At 38.6% G+C, this 20,205-nt stretch overlaps 1 protein-coding gene across 1 annotated transcript; it reads left to right on the top strand.

Moving 5' to 3' along the window:
• The first annotated feature begins 592 nt into the window (after positions 1–592).
• On the top strand, positions 593–17,471 carry itga2 (integrin subunit alpha 2). Its single transcript, XM_022765267.1, has 30 exons — positions 593–701; positions 1,928–2,051; positions 3,225–3,334; positions 3,533–3,624; positions 3,900–4,014; positions 4,624–4,751; positions 4,904–5,052; positions 5,365–5,509; positions 5,816–5,981; positions 6,218–6,294; positions 6,768–6,906; positions 8,792–8,937; positions 9,029–9,172; positions 9,304–9,507; positions 9,604–9,734; positions 9,832–9,995; positions 10,380–10,531; positions 10,678–10,788; positions 11,183–11,268; positions 12,640–12,781; positions 13,121–13,204; positions 13,327–13,403; positions 13,505–13,588; positions 13,693–13,795; positions 13,891–14,001; positions 14,165–14,275; positions 14,764–14,877; positions 15,008–15,097; positions 15,428–15,544; positions 15,947–17,471. The coding sequence occupies exons 1-30, from the start codon at positions 656–658 to the stop codon at positions 16,034–16,036; spliced, it is 3,552 nt and encodes a 1,183-aa protein (XP_022620988.1). The 5' UTR covers positions 593–655; the 3' UTR covers positions 16,037–17,471.
• Positions 17,472–20,205: the final 2,734 nt, after the last annotated feature.

Genomic DNA, 20,205 nt, shown 5'->3' with positions numbered 1-20,205 from the left:
TCCTGTAAAGAAAAAAAAATATACTTATGTCATTTTTCAAAGATATCTCATAATAGACCTTCTATTGTTTGGGCTTCAGTTTATAGGTTCTTGATAGTCTACATGTCATATGAATTAAATTACAGGGTTCAGGGAGTTGGGAGCTGACAAGTCTCAAACTATTAACTCTTAATTGATGATGTATATATTTTTTATATGACTGTTGATTTGAGTGTTGTTTTGTCCACTTAAGATGTGGCTCTGGAATGACAATTAAGAGATTTCAATGAAGGCTGATGGGTGTGGACTTGTTTTTTTTTTTAACATTTGCTTCTACTCGAACTAAGAGCTTAACTTTATATTAAGGTTTCAACTTTTATCTATACATTCATCCATCTGAGGCTCCTTTTTCTGATCTTCTGCCTGCCCTTAACTGGATTTTGTACGTGTCCGAACTTCCTTTTCCTCCAGTAAGACTTTATTACAGGATGCACTTCACATTCTTTGATAAAACTTGGGTCAAAGTTTGCCTGGGCAGGTAAGAGGAAGAGCACAACTCCTAATATAGACCGTCTGTCCGGTGCGTCATCGCTGACTCGAGCTGCAGCCACAACTTTGTCAAGTGCGGCGGCTTCATTTAGATTAATCACCACATACAAATGGAATAAAGTCGACGATGGAGTTCTTCTGGGGGAATATCTTCTTCATTATAATAGTCATTAGTAAGTACCGAACTTCTTATTTGCACTTTGAACTTGTTATTTTCACCATTAGCCTCGCTACGCTGTCCTCCCACCCTGAGAGTTAAGAGATTCAAAGTGTCTAGCGACGGGTTTATATCGTTTTCATAACACTGGCGTAGGCAAGGATAATTAAATCATTCGTCATTCGTTACAGCCCACAGAAAGTGACTGTAACATGTTTTTCATGCACTTTAAACACTAATGAAGCTCAATATGAATTTACTTAATGCATCTGTATGGTAGTGCTTTTGTTTTGCATTATTTCACATCATCCTGCAGGTTTTTCTTCATCTGTTCTCAAATGTAAGCAGCCCACATGGATTAAATAAGAGCAGATTTGTAGTTTTTGCTGTTTTGTTTTGTAGCTCATATTGGAGAAAAGTTACAAAAGAAATTGTGTTGCTTGCAGTCTATGGTTGCTTGGTGTCTCCTCTGTATAAACAGTGGAAGCTTTCAAGCAGCAGCCAGACAAGAGACTTTTGATCATTATCTCATATGCACATAGTTCCTATTTGTGAAATGAGAGGAAATATTGATATGTTATGGGGCTCAGAGGGCCCCAAGAGGAGGCAAAGTGCTACTTTGTTCTGCAGGTAAACAGGCGTGGCAGGAGGCTGTGCTGGAGAAGGTCTCCTGAGTCCAGTAGCCATCCACATTCTTCTGCCTGCTTATTGAGGGGAAGGCAGGCTGCTAGCAGAGCTCTCTGCCTGTTTGGGCTTGTGGGCTCAATATTGTAGAAAGACTCGCTGGTAGAGGACCAAATTCCACGTCCTGAGGGGGTTCAGAGAGCTGTGTGTGAAGATGGATTGTGTCTATAGAGAAACACGTTATTCCATAATGAACAATGTCCATTACGCAATCTTTAACACTCCGTAAATACTATGACCGTCATGTGTTGCAAAGCTTTTTTAGTGTGGTACCTTGCCATGATGAGTCAAGCTGATGTGGTTTTTAAAAGGATTCAGCCTTTGTGTCAACACGAAAGAGGAAATCATTGTGGCTGAAACCACTGCTTCAGAGAAAATAATGAATATATTTTGGTTTGAACATTTACAAATACAAAAATGTAAAATAATGATAATATACAGTGATTGGTAACTGACAGTGTGATTGTTACGGGTAAAGAGAATTATATGATGTTGTTAAGATGCCGTTATAAACTATCAGTGTCACTGTCATCTAACCTCAGCTTTCTCCTCCACCAGCTGACAGAGTCTGGCATTCACAGTCCTTCAACGTCGGCACTGCAGGTGCCAAGATTTTCAGTGGTCCAGCGGCGGAAGAGTTTGGCTACACAGTCCTACAAACGACAAACCATGAAGGCAAATGGTACGATTGGCAAATAGTCTTCTTCAATGTAGGGACGGTACTTTAATCATGGTGTCTGTTGCTACAATCCGATAACGAGGTCAGAGTTTGGTGTGCACTGGAATGCACTGCTTCTAATGCAGTGACAGTAAATGTGTACTTGATCATGAAGGTAGTGTAACAGTGTGGTGAGTTGTTTTCATGCCTCCAGATACCAAAACGTTGCTGCTGACTTTTCTTCATGCACCACCATTGAGGTTGACATTTGTGGTTTTATGGTTACCATGCCTATGTTAGCATTTACTATGTGTCCAAGCGCTAGTGTATCTAAGTAAAGCCTCACAAAGCATGGCTGTAGACTTGTAGTCTTATTCTTAAACAAGTTCTCTTTTCTCTTATCTACAAGACAGTGACAAAATGTTTTCACTTCTACTTCCAACTGACAAGTATACCAAGTGTAATACTGTCTGAAAACATCTAATTATATTTGTCTAACTCTACTAACTAGTTGATGTTGCAAAGCATTCTTGTATCTTCTAACACCATCCTGGGTAAACTCCTGCAATACTGTAGAAACTGCAGTCTCAAAAACCCTAAGTGTGTCACAAACAATCCATGTTTAAAGTGTCTTGCGTTTTCCCTCACTCATTTGTAACATTTAGTTAAACAGTAACTGAACTCCTCTGCGATGTCTGCATGTTGCACACTCTGAGTCACAGTCTCGTAGAGTAACTCACATCTGGAGGAGTGTCCCTTTGCGTAACTGGAGGAGGTGTACAGTATCTGATAGAGCCCTCTGACTGTACTGTATATTCCACAGTACCATCCATCAGAAAGGAATAGTGATAAATCTTGTTTTCCATCGAAATCGGCTTCAACATCAGCCAGCAGCATGTGAATGTTGTGATGTGGGGATAATGTGGATATTTTCTGTGTTAGCCTGTAGAATCTTGTTTGATTTTTCTTTAGAGGTTCACAGAATAATATGACGGACTTGTTGGTACATTCTCAGAACAAGACTACACAGACTTAAAATGATACAGGCTGATATGACATGCACATATAGTAGTGAAATGAGTGTTAAAATCTTTGCCATAACAAGGTTACTCACTGTGCACAAAAACATTCAGACATGCCTCTCGTGCTGGGTGTTTGTGAAAGTGAGGAAGAGATGGATATTGTTGTCCTCTGCAGGCTCCTGGTTGGCGCTCCATGGAGTGGTTTCAATAGAAACAAGAAGGGGGATGTTTACAAGTGTCCAGTCACAGGGTCCAGAAACAGCTGCGACAAGCTCAATCTGCAAGGTGAGGTTTGGTGTTTTGCTGTTTAACTTTTGACCTCTCTACCTCTCTGACATTGTCCATGTACTTCAAGAAGCCTAAACACAACTGAAAAGATGTGTTTTATTCATACTTTGAGCTTTAATTGCACACATTGTATAAATTCCAGATTTAATAACTACAAAATGAACTTTAATGTTGTCTTTTCTACTTTATTTACAGATTCTGTCAGTATTCCAGATGTTAGAAACCTCAACGACAACATGTGCCTGGGTTTGACTCTTACTCGGATGCCTGCAGTCAATGGTTTGATGGTAGGCTGTGTGTGGCAGGAAGTATGTCAGTGCTTTAAGTAAATTTGCTGCTGCAGCAGGAAGTAGTACCAAGCTAATAGGTTCTTAAATATATAAGCGTCCACTGAATAATGTTGCAGGTTTCACTTTGTTGTTATTTCCTACCAAAAGCATTTTAATATGAGTTAAGTCAAATTTACAACTATTAAACACAGACATAAGAGCTTTCTGTGAGCTTTTAAAGGCAGTGACATCAATGCGTCTCTTCTCTCTTGTTCTGTGGTCATCTAATACAGACGTGTGGTCCTCTCTGGGGACAGCTGTGTGGCACTCAGGACTTCCACCCTGGAATATGTTCAAAAATGAACCCCCTCTTTAAGCCTCAACCTGCCTTCTCTCCTGCCATCCAGAGTAAGAGGTTTTTATGTGATTGTTGATGTTTTAATTTGTACAGAGTTAAGTATCTAATTTGCTTCCTTTCAAGGCACATGTCAGGTAATGTCAGAAGTGCAGCACAGTGACATGCAGTCTGGGTTAAAGAATTTGAAAACTATTCCTTCAGGTACAAGCGAGTGCTGGAGTGTGACATCAGAGATTTTAGAGTTGGCTTAAAAACAAATCTTTCGATAAGTAATTATGTTTTTTTTTGTGTTCAATTATTATAACTTTTTTGTTATTTTTTGTCTGTGGGGTCAACAGCATCCACTACTCTCAAACTCTGAAAGTCAGAGCTTTAAATCCACCCACAAGAAAGTGTCTCTGCTTGCAGCTGTTAAAACACATTACACATTATATAATATTAACAAATAAAGAAAGGCCACTAATGGTTAACTGGGATATATTACCAGTCTCAGGCAAGTCTGCAAAATGTATTGTTCTACTGTATCGGCATGCACTGAAACCAGTGGCTGCATGGAAGGCAGGAAAAATAACCTCAGAAAATGATTCAGCAGGAATGTAAAATGTATGGCCTCAGTTCGATTTGTCACAGCTGTGTCCCTTCTTGTGATGTTTTTATAGCATGTGGAGGGCCTATGGACATTGTGATTGTTTTGGACGGATCCAACAGCATTTATCCCTGGGAACCAATGAACTATTTCCTCCAGAAACTAATACCTGCACTCGACATCGGGCCCAAAAACACACAGGTAAGGTCACGTCTCATGTGCCATAACAGGAAACTTATGCAGAGATAAATGAGAGGATAATCTTGATTCTTAATTGAACCGGTTACCTTATTGTTTTGTGGTCATTAATGACAGCTTTCTGCGCTTTATCACACAATTTTATACCATGCCAGGTCAGCGTCATTCAGTACGCCGTTGATCCCAAGTTTGAATTCACACTGAACCAGTATAAAAACAAAGAGGACGTGATCAGTGCAGTGTCCAGAATCACACAAGTGTATGGTCACTCTACAAATACCTTCAAGGCGATCCAATATGCCAGGTTGGTGGTGCAGCATTACCGACTTTTATACATATGCATATACTGCATCTATAAATGTTTTTATTTGTTTATGTGTTTGTTTGCTTGTTTATCTTCTTATTATTTGATTGTCTGTTTTTCTGTTTTATTATCACCTGACTGGGTCTAGTTTTCTTTCACTTGTAAACTAGAAAAACTGCATTTTAACATTTCATTTTAAATTTATTTTTGCAGCCATACCATTATCCTTTTATTAAAAGAAATGTATTTGTGGCATAGTCCCTCTTTTATCACCCATTTATTTAAAAGTAAGTATTTAAAATCTCTTTTCAGTAAGCAGGGTTTCGATCGAGGCGGCCGACCGGGCGCTGCCAAGGTGATGGTGGTCGTCACTGATGGAGAGTCTCACGACGTATCCATCAGAGATAAAGTCATCGCAGAGTGTGAGAGCAAAGGCATCACCCGCTTTGGTATCGCTGTAAGTGAGGATCTGGCATTGTGACACCTCATCACTCTCATCATGTCATATATATACAGTAGTCGTAATGGTGTTTTTAAGAATGTGTGTGTGTGTGTTTTGTTTTATAATAATATCTGCAACCATTTTTAGATAAAGCAGTTTGAGCTTTATAGATTTGAGCACCACTCCTGTTTTTCATCACCATATTTCAGTAGGATGACTGTAAAACTGTGATACTTTCTTGTGTGTGTGTGTTATTACCTACCACTCACTCTTTGCAATCCCGATTTTTTTTTTTTTCTGTGATTCCTCCTTTTTTCCTAGGTCTTGGGTTATTACATTAGAAACAACATCGACACAGAAAACCTAATCAAAGAAATCAAATCCATCGCCAGTTTACCCACAGAGAAATACTTCTTCAATGTGTCTGAAGAAGCGGCTCTCTCCACCATCGCTGGAACACTGGGGGACCGCATCTTCAACATTGAGGGTGCATATTATTTCTTCATCCTTCCTGTTGTTGAACGTACTATACCATGTGTAATTTACTTGACACCACATGTTGATTCATATCCTTTTCAAAGAATCTCATCCGGGCTTGTCACAGCCTGTCTGTCACAGTTGAAGATTCCAAGGGAGGATGAAAAGAAAATCCCTTTGTCTGATTCTTGCTCTGCTCCTTCTCTTTCTGATCCCGGTGTTTTCCTGATGGTGTGTTCTCACAAGGCACTGGAAAGGGGGGTGACAACTTCAAAATGGAGATGTCCCAGGTCGGATTCAGCGCCCACTACTCCAGCCAGCAGGTACAGATCGCCGCCTTGTACGCTTCTGAAAGCTTCTCTATCAGTTGTGGGAAAACACTGATACATTCACCAGATATTGTTGAGTGTGAACGCTCCACATACGGACGTATACGCCACTGGCCACCAGTTTCTGACATTAATGCTGTAAAAATATATAATAATAACAAAATACTATTAAGTAAAGATTCTTGATGACAGTTATAGAAACACCATTTGTGACCACGGTTTGAAGTGACAAAAAAGCTTATACACCATATATAGCTATAACAACCTACCATTCTCACTGACAGGAAATAGGAAGCTGCATTTATTTACAGTAAGCTGACCGTGATCTTAAAGAGTTTCCTTTACCACCATTTATGGTAGTTTTTCTGGGAGACTAAGTATAGTGACTTGAAACCACAGACAAAGTTGTAACTTTCATCTACAGCAGTATGTCTGTGGTTTCTGCTGATTGGTCTTTGCTCTTGAAGGATGTGATGATGCTGGGAGCAGTGGGAGCCTACTCTTGGAGCGGGACGGTCGTCCATCAAACAGGGTCAAAAGTCGACATACTCCCTTTCTCAGCCTTTGAGGAGATTCTTCAAGACAGAAACCACAGCTCATTATTGGGTAGGCATTTACACTTTACTCTATCATAAGTTTTCATAATGTAGCTTGTGATGTGAATGTAAATACTGCAGCCTCAGCGGAGGTCTTCACGTTCTGGGCAACAGAGGCTGTCTCAGCATGAATGTGCAGGTGTGGTAAAAATTTGTGGTGTTTTCGAGCGGAAACTGGTTTGTGAAATTACCAGCTTCTCAGCCAACCACGTCCTTTATCATGTAGTGTTCCGTGAAGTGGAAGATCATAGAAAAAATAAATCTATAATGGCCATTCTTATAGACACATTAGTTTTTACTTTGCAGTAGAAGCTACAGGATTAAAGCCAAAATAGTTTCCTTTGTCCTAATTTGAAATTTGGAAATCAATCTACCTCTTTTGACTTTTCTACATTTTCAGTGCTTTTAACGTTGTTAAATGCATACATACCCAGACCATATCTGCCCTTTCCTGTATTGTTTACATACGGCTGAACATCCATGATTGTACCCGTGGTGATTGTTAAAATAATTGTGTTGAGACTGCTGTTAATATTAATTTAAATATGTCTTTAAGAGAAATCCATAATAATTCTATTATAAATATTTTGTAAGACAAAAATACCACGTTTACCATAGATTTAATGCAATGATTTGATTTGGAAGAAATATTGAGATTGTGTGTATAGGATTCAGGGGGATGTATTGGCAGAAATGGAATATGATATTCATAATTATGTTTTCATTAGAGTATAATCACCTGTGTTTTCGCTAGCTTAGAATGAGCGCTGCATATCTACATAGGAGAGCATGGTATGTTGCACCGCCATGTTTCTACAGAAACCCAGAATGGACAAACCAAACACTGGCTCTGGAGAGGGCCTTTTGCATTTTTTACGTTACCTGAAGGCCACCGTCGGTTCTCCTCGATGCTTGGAAAGGGAGGGGTGACGGGAGGGGTTTTCCGTTGGTTGCAAGCTGCAGTCTCACTGCTAGATGCCTCTAAATCCTTTACACTGGTCCTTTAAGTAAAAGTAGCAATACTACAGTGTATATACTATGGTACAATTAGGTCCTGCATGCAAAATATTACTTCAGTTAAAGTACACGAGTGTGTCGGAGTCAAACAGTTACTTAAAAGTAAAAGTACTAAGTGAACTACAGATACCTGTAAGTATAAACAGCATATTCATGTTGAAGCTTGTAGAGCAGTATGTAGTTGTATGTAGTATTGCGTCATATTTTATTGGGATAATCATATACTGTATTTTGCATGAGAACTCCTCAAACCCCTGCACACCCATAATCCATTGACACAGGTGTTTTCACTTGTGTTGCCTAACAAGACGTCTTCTCAGGACAGCTTTTGTTGATTTTGTCGTACCTGCTGAGGCAGGACAACCCTATCAGGGTTTCCAATCAAAGGTAGTGCAAATAACCAACCCAAATACAAATGAATACATGTTTCCATTCACTGCCGCTGAATAATAGGAGTTGATTCAAGATAAACAGCTGATGGCACTAATTCTTCTGTCAGGTGCCATTACAGTATAAGTATTGCGGAAGAAGAGGATGAAACCATATGGAAATATGGCATTTATCTACATAGAGTTCAGTGAAATCACTTGTTTCCAACCAACCTATGCTTGATTAGAGGTTTAATTAGCCAGAGTAACTGAAAACTGTTGTGTAAGCATGCAGAGCCTGTAATTTGCAGAGTAACAAGTAATTATACCTTTCAAATTAATATAGTGGTGTTAACAGGACAACATTTCCCTCTGAAATGTAGCAAAGTAACACGAAATACTTCAAAATTGTCTTTAAGAACAGTACTTAGTAAATATATTTAGTTGCAATCCATCACTGTTCAAGTAAAGATTTCAGCTAGTAAATGTGTTACTTGTGGGCATTTCCAGGTTACTCCGTCACCACGCTGAACGATGGCTCTACACTATACTTTGTGGCGGGTGCACCTCGCTCCAACCACTCTGGACAAGTAATCGTCTACACTGTCAACGCTCGGAAGCAATCTGCTATCATAGACTCAGAAAGAGGGAAACAGGTACTGACGCTGGAGGATATGGTGTTCACATTGAGCCAACTGTATACATGCGGTGTCATCATTAATTAACAGCTGGCAATTGTTGTCCTAGATAGGGTCATACTTTGGAAGCGTCTTGTGCTCCCTGGACGTGGACAAAGACGGGGTGACAGACCTCCTACTGGTTGGTGCGCCCATGTTCATGAGCGAGCTAAAGAAAGAGGAAGGCAGGGTCTATCTCTTCTCCGTCACAAAGGTAAAAATTAGCATAAGCCCTCAATTTGTCTAGTAGATGACGTGGATTTAATTTATTGTTAAGCTTAAAGGAGCTGTAGCGTGACATTTAGTCCTGCCAAGCTCACACTTTCTCTGTCTTACCATTTGAAGGGTATACTGAACGAGCAGGGGTTCCTCAATGGCCCACACCTGACTGAAAACGCACGATTTGGGATGGCTATCTCTGCCATTCCTGACCTGGACCTTGATGGTTACAACGATATTGTAGTTGGAGCACCACTAGAGGACAAACAAAAAGGCGTCATTTACATCTACAATGGAGAGAAGAAGACATTAAACAAAGAGTTCTCACAGGTCGGGAGAGAAACCATTGATGAATGAATTCAAATTAATGTTTGTCTATCATATGACACATACTGTATATCACATTTGGTTAATTTAACTTTTCAGAGAATCCTTGGCTCCAAACTGGATTCTCAGTTGCAGTATTTTGGAAGGTCCCTAGATAGCTTCAAAGATCTGAATGATGATACACTCCCAGACATCTCAGTTGGTGCCTATGGCAAAGTGGTGCAGCTCTGGTGAGTCAATCCAGCACAATATGTGGAAACATTGATGAACCCATTATGTTGGAACTTGCAAGGCTGATGATATTTTGAAATTACACATGTTTTTCAGGTCCCGAGGTGTTGCATATGTCACAGCCAAGGCTTCTTTCAACCCCAATAAAATCAACATCTTCAACAAACCCTGTGACATAAACGGGCGCAAGCTTTCATGTTTCAACACCAACCTCTGTTTCAGTGCTGAATTCAGGCCTAAGAATCCTGTCGGACCCATCGGTAAATCAGATCGCCTGTTAGGCTTCTCAAGAATATGTAGACTCCTTTTACTTAAAGTAATAGTTCAGTATTTTTGGAAACATTTTGTGAATTTGTGACCAGAGTGAGACTGGCTGTTTCCCCTGTTTACGGTCTTTATGCTAAGCTAAGCTAACTAGCTGCTGGCTGTAACATTATATTTTTGAGTACAGACATGAAAGTGGTATCAAACTTCTTATCTAACTCTAACAAATGTGAATAAGCCTATTTCCCAAAATGGAAACTATTGCTGAAAGACATTCAAATCCCAACTTAATCATTTTCAAGAAAAAAACCCCCCAAAAAACGATTGCACTCAGATGTCAAAGAGTGTATGCATATACAGTCTTCCTTACTTTCTTTCAGATATATCCTACACTTTGACTCTGGATGCCGACTTACAGTCTTCACGAGTGACGTCAAGAGGAATGTTTACAAAAAACAATGAGCGCTTCCTCACAGAAAAGGCAAAAATATCATCTACACCCCTGTGTCGAGACCACCAGGTTTATGTTCAGGTAATGTTCAGGCATCATTGACTGTTTTCATGTGAGCATCTTTATAAGGCTTGTGTATATATTACTATTACTTTTTTCTCTAAAAAAGACATAAAGTATTTTTGATAATTATCTCCTCATTTGTCCATATATGATTTCTTAAACAGGAGACTCCAGACTTTGTGAATTCCCTCAGTCTGAAAGTGGAAATCGAGCAGCAGAATGCAGATGTGAACCCTGTCCTCGATAAGTTTTTTCCAAAGGCCTCGCAGTTCTTTGTAAGTGACTGATACAGTACGTGAATCAGACATAGTCTTTGGTCTCCAATGATCTACAACAAACATATCCGGTGACAGAAGACTTTAAACGTACTTGTTATTTTGTGTTCGCACAGTCATTTAAAATGACATGGTGTGCGTGTGATAATTACTGGGTTTCAAAACTAAAGTGTTTCAGTAAGTCACGCAAGTTTTGCAGATGTACACACTACGTGGTTTCCTAAAATCAAAATTAAAGTTCACCCCATGCTGTAGTAATATAATAGGTTTCATTTATGTTATGTTTTTTTCCAATTCTATAGAGATTAAAGGAGAATAGGCATCAGTTGAAAAGTTGCCTTTGAAAAATGAAGCAGCATCCTGTGCTGAATTCGCTGCTCTGTTATTGTTTCAGATCCCCTTTACAAAAGACTGTGGCTCTGATGACGTGTGCATCAGTGACCTGGTGCTGAGAGTGAAGACAGACTCAAAGGCGTCCAGGTGAGAATCACTGACCTGTATCAAGTGTTTAGTACAATAACAAGCCTGGGCAAGACTATGTCTGTCTTTACTATGAGTCATGAGGATACATGATTGTGCTAAAGGCCCTGAAAAGAATTTCTCAATCAGCTTTTTAATGTAGTAATGGGGCCTTACAGTACAGAAAGATAAAGCTTTTGGCTAGTTAGAGCAGTTGTCTTGTTCCATGTGAGAGAGTTCAGTATTTGTCTGTGTATCTGTGCTCTGCTCGCTGGTTAGAGGTGGGCACGGCTTTGTTGAGAAAAGTTATGCATGTCTGTGAAGCAAGCCGATTCTTAAAGTCCTTGACTCAGATTATTATTATTATTAGGTTGCTTATGTTGTCAGAAAACTGTCGGTCAAATGTCATCAAACCACACCCACACAGTCCTGATGAAATGACTGTTAAACACTTAATGGATACAAACTAAAAAATAATTCTTTCTTAATATTAATTTTAAGTGTTGCTTATTAAGTCATGAATATTTAATGTTTTAAAGAAATACTTCTTTCTGAGGCCTCTGAGAAACAGATTCTCGAATTACACAGCTTCACATATTTCTGCTGTCATGGTACAGCATGTTACATATTTGTAAACAGGACTGGGTAAAAGCTCCTCTAGCAGCCTCTGCAGGGGGCTGTACTGAACTGACCTGCTGATATTACAGTACTGGTAAAATGGGCAATCCTCTATTTGATGTTACGCCCTGGTAACTCCGAACAACCATTACACCATTTTCTATTTTCTCTGTTTTATGAGTCTGTCTTAATTGTTTATGGCTGCACAAATTAGAGTTTTCCAGTGTATACAACAACTTCATAGCCTATAAAATGGTGAGGTCAGATGTGGGAGTGAATTAACTCAGATGAAAGGATATGAACAATGACTTTACAGAGAACATACAACACTGAAAGTGCTTTCCCACATTCATACACATTTGATCATATGTGGTTTTTTTTGCAGCTGCTATTGATTTTCGTTTTTGTAGACTTGGATCTTTTTGCTTCTTTTTGTGCTTCTTAAACTTAAGGAAGGCCCTACTATTCCTTTCTATATAAATACTGTGTTGAGCATTTTCAAGTGGACCTAGATGCAGTAGTGTTCATCTGGGTATCTTCACGTTTAGATACTGTATGTCTCCCCTTTATTTATAGATGTTAAAGAAAAAAAGAGAGACCAACAGTCTTTTAAACAATGTGAATCAATCACCCACAGCTCACAGTAGGTCCAGGGAAAAGATAACTTTAACCACCCCTCTGGTCAATTAGACAGTACTCATAGTTAAATCTGTGTCGTACACAGATTAAATCACATGAATGCAGAGGACAATAATCGGAGCTCTTGTGTTGCAGCTCAGCTCCCGTTCTGGTCAGCGCTAACAACCGAGAACTGTCATTTGAAGTCGCCGTGAAGAACAAAAAGGAGAACGCGTACAACACTCAGGTCCTGGCCACGTTCTCCAGCAACCTGTACTACTCCTCCGTCTTTCCTCCAGTGAGTGAAAAAAAGTTTAACGGAAAAAAAAAAGGTTATGTTGACATGATGCTAATGTGAAAAAAATCCTTCAACTTAATTGTCACAAAATCACACGCACACTGAATAAATGCATCATCATCAAATCATTTAACACATTTTTTAAAAATCAATATAACCCATTTTTTCGACATTTAGTGGGGAAGAGTGTGAAGGAATATTTTCTGTTTTTCTACCTGTGCAGGTGAATAAGTGTTTGAATAACATTAAAGAGGTTTCCAGCCTTATTGAAATGCGCTGTCAGTGTAATTAACTAATTAACACAACACTTATGCACTGGTCTTATCTATAAATTGACAGACGGATGGAGTCAAGTGCAGCTCAACAGAAACACAAACTGTCGCTTGCCAGGTGGGATACCCAGCATTAAAAAAAGACGAAGAGGTAAATGCAAGAAAAAAAAAACATTTCACTACTTGTAAACTGCTTTGAAATTATTTTTATATACCAGGTTCTTTGTTTGACCAGTTACAGAAGGTGATGCAAAGCATGTTATTTCATTACAGGTGAAATTTAAGATCAATTTTGAATACAGTCTCGATCAGCCGCAAAACCGAGCTCAGGTGAAATTTGAGGCCAAAAGGTATTTAAACTGAATCTAAATAGAAATTCTATGAAAAAATTGTGCCTCTTAATTAAAATTATTTACATGTAACAATTTCTTTACCTTTTTTTTCTTTACAGTGATGGTAAAGAGGAAAAACCTGCGGACAACAATGTGGACATATCCATTCCTGTTCAGTATGATACAGGGATCGTTTTATCCAGGTGATTTTACTTTTTGTGACTGATTATGGTCCTGTAGTGTAAGATTGACAGTGGATGATGGCAAATAAATTAAAATGTTACCTTTTATGGTCTCTTTGTCCTAGGCGGTCAAATATCAATTTCTACGTGGCAAATTCTACCAATCAAGTAGTAACAACGGTGAAAACTCTGGACGACATCGGCCCAGAGTTTAACTTTACAGTGAAGGTGCAGTAAATGAGTCAGTCTCTTAAAATGTCATCATGTAGTTCTCATATTCACTTTAGATTTAAATTATTTATTAAAACAAATTGTTTTTAAAGGTTTCAACAGGTAACTTCCCGGTCAGCCTCCTGTATCTGATCATCGCTCTGCCAATGACTACTGAAGGTGGAAATCCGCTCCTCTATGTGACCAAAGTGGACACACAAGCAGTGAGCAAAAAACTTTTCTGAGAAATATCCTAGTTGACACCAAATCTGCAATATAGCTTGTTACCAAACTGCTCCTAAGTCAGGGTGTGTAAAATGAGTTTTACTGTACGATTTGGAACACAGCATCTATTGCATAAATGACATGCGACTTCTCCACCCGTAGGGAGGGTCTGTCAGCTGTGATTCAAGCGGCCTGGTTGATCCTCTGAAGATTGGTGTGAAAAGCCACAAAGCGTCATTCTCTGAGGAGAACCTCAAAGGCACGGAGACACTGGTTAGTCACTTATTTCTCTCTTTATATACATCAAAGTTCTGACATGTTTCTCAGGTGACATCTTTCCAAGCAACATTTTTCACTTGTATCTCAGAGAAGCTGTAAGGCACAAACTTAAATCTGTGTGTGTGTGCACACGAGGTACCTTAAGCATATTTTTCACTTTTTAATATGCAGTAATAACATGATATATTGTGTGATTATTATTATTATTATTATTATTATTATTATTATTATTGTTATTATTATTATTATTATGTGATTTTATCATATTCTTGTGTATTTGTGATTTGATGTTTAATTAAACTTCATAGTTTCTATAGATCTTTGAATTATAAAATTACAAACTGCATATAGAAATGTTATTTATTTTTTTGTTTTTTTTACAAATAATCCAGATACAGAAGACACTGTAATTTGAAATTATTGTTGTGTACTGATTTCCTTTTATTACGTATTTATTACTGTTTTTTTTTTTTAACTGACAGGACTGCAAGAGTGCAAAATGCAAGCATCTAAAATGCATCCTCAAAGACACTGAAGTTAAGAGTGACTACTTTGTGGAAGTTAAAACAAGGATCTGGAGCGGCACCTTTATTTCGGTAAATATATTCAATAGTGAATTTTATAATATTGGTTGTTTTGTCTGCTTTTATTACCCTTAATTTTCTTCTGTTGCTGATTAATAAATTGTTTTTAGTGCTCTGATTTGTATGAATGTTGTTATGACAGGCCGCCTATCAGACCACTGTGCTGACCTCTAGTGTCAATGTCGAGACCTCTGACCCCGATCTGCTCCTCATCAGCCACAAACAGCTTCCAGTAAGATCTCATTTCAACATCTAGATTTTGTGCCTCACATTAAGACATCAAGGAAGGAGGAAATGATATAAACACATTTTATCTTACATACTGGGACTCATGAGTCTCTTCTCTTACTGCAACACAATTGTTGAGCAAGACCATATGGCACAGCATGAAAAACCAACATGAATTTTCTACACTAAAAAAAAGCTTGATTTTAATCTCTCCATTACAAAAGCATGACATTTTACATGTTTTTTCTCTCAAACCTATAGGGGTATAGTGTGATGTGTGAAGTGCCTGTTTAATTTTTGTTTATCATGCCGCATCTGTCCTGCTGCTGTCCAGGTGGTGCTGACGATCAGTAAACCCGGAGAGAAAGGTGATGTTCCAGTAGGAGTGATAGTTGGCAGCGCCATTGCCGGGCTGCTGCTGTTGGCTCTGGCTGTCGGACTGCTGTGGAAGGTACATGTTTGTCTAACGCCTTGGTGAAGATAATTTCAGCATGCAGAGGAGCATCAGTAATTTATTCATATATGTCCAGTTCATGCCCGATTTGTAAACATGAGCATTTCCCCTCTGTGAGAGAGGAGAATGAACCTGATCTGTTTTCATAGAGATGTGCAGCTTAAGAAGGAAAACCAATCTACTATGAACGCAATGCAGTGTATTTACAGTATATATACAGTATATCTGGATATGAGAAAAATAGGCTATGTAAATTCATTACATTAATGCTTTATAGGTATATAACTGATAACATACACTGGAAACTCTAATGTGCACATTTTTTATTAATTCTGTTTTGTATCAAATATCGTAACTGACATTACAACTGTGTCTAAACTTAATCTGTTATCTTCCTAGTTTGGGTTTTTCAAAAGAAAGTACCAGCAGCTCCAGAGGGAAGCTGATGAAGACAGGCAGAGTCATGCACATGTGGATGAAGTGCTGTGAAAAACTGAAGAGGAAACCGCAGCCTTCTCTCTCTCCACTGGATTGTCTCCAGTGTGGATACTGGTACTTCTCACTAGTTCTTGTAAAGTGCAAGTGGACTGTAGCTCAATCACTGGAAATTGGACATTTTAATGAATGGAAACGGGCCATTTTGTAGATAACTGGAATTAGATTCTCTGTTCATTTTACAGAGGATCGTTGGCAGTCTTTATTTTTATGGCTTGTGGACTATACATTGACTAGTCATGTTATGCACTGACTTTGAATAAATGTAAAAACTGTATTTTTTCCCTACATGACAGAACCATATACAATACTTTATTTAGGCCTTAGATGACATCATCGACTTGGATGCAAATGTTGCCATCCTGAGATTTACACTGTAAAGGCATCTTATTTCTGCATTGCCATTTGTTTTGACAAACTCTGGGCAACGTGATCGACAAATAACAGCTTCTGTCAGAGACATCGTATCATCATTTGTCAAAAGGTTGAACTTGTTGGCACACGTCAGTCTGTAGCATGACCTGCCACTGTCATCTCTGGCACTCAGGACTTTTCTTACATTCAGACTATTGATATCAGTAGTTTAAATGCAAAGAAGGAAATAATTCTTATCCTGGAGAGAGTGACATACGTCATCACTCTGTTTCTTTGTTTGTACTGTATATACTGTAAGATAAAATTATGATTCTTTCTTATTGGGGTTTATACTGTATATGAAAAGATAAGTGGCAATACGGGCACATGGAATAGCTACCTATGCTGTTGTTATTGTTACTGTAGATATTTGTGATGTTGGAGATGTTTGAGATGTTTTTTAGTGGCACAATTTGTCAGGTGTGAATATTTTACCAGCATATTGTTTACAGTGGCTGTTGACCATTATTCTCATAATTGAATAATTTGCTAGTTTTGCCTGTTAAATTTCAGGAATGGGTTTTTAAAAATGCCTCTAACGGTTTCTCAGGTTCCAAACATTTGATGTTTTTAAATTGGTTGCTTTGTCCAACATATAAACATTACTGTCGTGTAACACAAAGAAAAACAGTTTGAACCAGCAAATGGTTTCAATTGCAGGTTAATTTTCTGTTAATCAACTAATTGATTCATTGACTTATTCCGTTTTAACATTGTTTATCTGTACATACATCCTCATTACAGAGGTTTGCTTACCGATCACTAAAAGCAGCAACTAAGTAAATTTACTCCTTAAATACACCCGATCTGTACCTTTGTCTCTTACAGTAGGAAGTTTGTGAAGCGTTAGATCAAGGTTGATCCTGCAGAATCTAAATGTGTACTGGCACAGCTTTGCCACAAGATGGCAGCATGATATAAATGACATGTTGGCGCTGCTCATTATTTCTCTTCTGCTCTGCTGATGACTTGAATTCCACACCACTATCAATTAATACATCATGATTATGACCCATTTTGGATTGTGTTTCTATTGTCCTGTGTTGTGTTGTGTCTCTTCTCCTCTCCTCTCCTCTCCTCTCTCTGACCCTACTAGGAACCATACTTGGACCACTCCCTTCCACGCATCAGTACAATTAAATTTCTCCCCCTTCTCACATTTTTGACTGTCATGTTCTCCCACAGTCAGGTTAGTCTGTCCCTTGACTGTTTTGGAATGTGTTTCTGAATATTTTCCCTTTGAACAAGCCAACCCCGGCGCCCAGCAGAATCTTTAGCATTCATTTCCTTGGATCTGGCGGGGTGGAGTATGCTATTTGTCTTTAATAAGTAGCATGTTTATTGGGATCCTGGGCTTGAGTCCCTCTTGCTGGAGGGAATATATAGAATTTGATAAATGATTGGACTGGTCTGTTCCACAATTACTCATGCGCTACAGTGTTGTGAAACAGCCCTTTGGATTCTATGTATATGTGTACAGGGAGCAGTGTTGAAATAGTTGCTGAAATGAGATACAGTGGAAATGTTTGAACACCTTTGTAAATTCATCCTACTGGGGTTTACTGCAGATGATGGGCAGTTATAGCCAAACAACTGACCCATGTCACAGTGGGAAGATTGCTCACAAATTGCTGCAATGTTCTTGTGAATCAAAAATGATGTCATAACAAATGATTTGATAAGGAATTGCCTTTATTTGCTCTTAGTGAAACCAATTGCAAAATCTTGAAATCCTCACTGGTTCCAGACTTTTTAAGAGGATTGTCATTAACTTGACAAATCGCTGATGAGCTGTTATGATGGAGTCTAGACCCTGAATTTTTCCTTGGATTTAATTGTTAATAAAAAACATTTTGTCACGCATGTTCACACTAGATTGGAGGAGCTGTAGCCGCACAGAATTCCTGCCTGGAGTCTGGATCAAATTAAAGCTGAATAAATGTCATCCCCCTCATGGCATCAGCAGTTTGTGCAACCCATCAGTTCCATATCATAATCTATGGCAGTGGTTTTACTTCAAGTTGCAAAGTACCAATCATTCGTTTGAACCTAATTCAGCTCAGAGCCGGGGACAGGGAGCCCTGGTCGTCCCTCTGCTGATGCCATTTATGGCTTCAGGACAACAGCCAACACTTTAAAGTTGATACAGCGGGGCAGAAATGTACTCGCATGTCAGGAAGTGTTTTGGAAACTTCACCTCTTCAAAGACACTGATCTCACAAATCATACCAGACACTTGAGTGATTTGTCGAACATAACTCAACATCAAGTGAACCTTTTCAGATTTGTTGAAAGAGGGAAATGTCACAAATACATTTGAAATCTAAATAGCCTAAATGGCCATGCGGGGTCACTAATTTGACACATTTAATTGTTGTGAAATTTGCCAGATTCTTGTTTCACTCAGGGATGTACGGGCGACATGGAAAAGAGTAAACCTCCTCAAATGTGGCATGTAAGTATGAGTGTAAATGTATCCATCAGACGGATCATTTTATTGATGACAGACACCTTGTTTGGCTTTCATTACATGAAGAAACACTGAGAGACGTTTACTTCTTCACAAAAAATGATGGCTATAATGTTCAGTCTTAAGTCCAAATATGTGATGATCTGAAACGTCATGATGCTGTGTTATTTGATTGACTCTGATTATAGTCATCACAGACTCTAAATTCCTGCCTTTTCTTCTGCGGAGTAATCTCTCCACAGATGCCCCTGGAAGTTCAGAACATGGTGACTCCTTGATATTATTAACAAGATCAATAGAAGGACAAAAATAAAAAGTAAAAAATATTTGCCACCATAGGATCAAACATAGCTGATAAGTGCCGGAGATCATCGTTAAAATATTTGTTTTAATCCATATTCCAGATATCTTGGGCCATTTGTATTGATTTCATTTGGTTGCATTGTAGATTGTGTGTTTTCCAACTGATTGCTGTTTCTGATCATGATATAAGAAGGTAATATGTGATGTGATAGCTGATTAGATTTTGGAAGCAGGTCATGTTAGTTGAGGCGTCCCGAATTTTCTTCTTCTTCTTCTTCTTCTTCTTCTTCTTCAGTACAGCTGTTGGATCTGAGCGCTATGAACTGGATCACAAAAAGGGCACACCTTAAATAAGACTGCAAGATGCTCCCTTAATCACTAACATAAACTAAATCTAGCACTAGAGATCAAACAGTCTCCCTTTAATGAAGAACAGGTAAAAGCTTGTAGCTTGTATTAGTCTGTATGGTGTTTTTTTTTCATGGTAAATTATATGTATGTTGTTGTAAAACCTCTTTGTTGCCTGTGTATCAGATATGGCCTCTAATCATTGGATGTTTGTGTTACTGATTGTTTATAATACCATTAATAATTACTGCCCAGTGCTGTTTGGGATGAACTTCCATCAACAAGAATTGTAGCCTGAACCTGAACCTGAGATGGACACAGCACAAACCTTAAAAAACGAGAAAAAATGATTTTTTTTAGGATAATATTTGTTGCATATTTGCCTACTACATAAACTGATATAAGGCAGCTATAGTAACTGTTCCAGTTCAGTCACACTTACAGATGTGAATATATAAGAAGATTGCAGAGTTTTTGATTGGATACGTATGCTTATGTTTTGTAGATAAACTTTATACTTAAGTGGTATTTCGCTTGAATGAAACAGAGAGATGACAGTGTCTTCTGCTCGTCCTGACAGATGATGAACTCGCTGGTGTCTTGTTCGCGCTTCAGACACTTTACTCTT

The sequence above is a fragment of the Seriola dumerili genome, unplaced genomic scaffold (assembly GCF_002260705.1).
Source record: "Seriola dumerili isolate Sdu_G_001 unplaced genomic scaffold, Sdu_1.0 BDQW01000668.1, whole genome shotgun sequence".
Lineage (NCBI taxonomy): Eukaryota > Metazoa > Chordata > Actinopteri > Carangiformes > Carangidae > Seriola > Seriola dumerili.
This window is presented reverse-complemented; position numbering and strand designations above follow the sequence as displayed.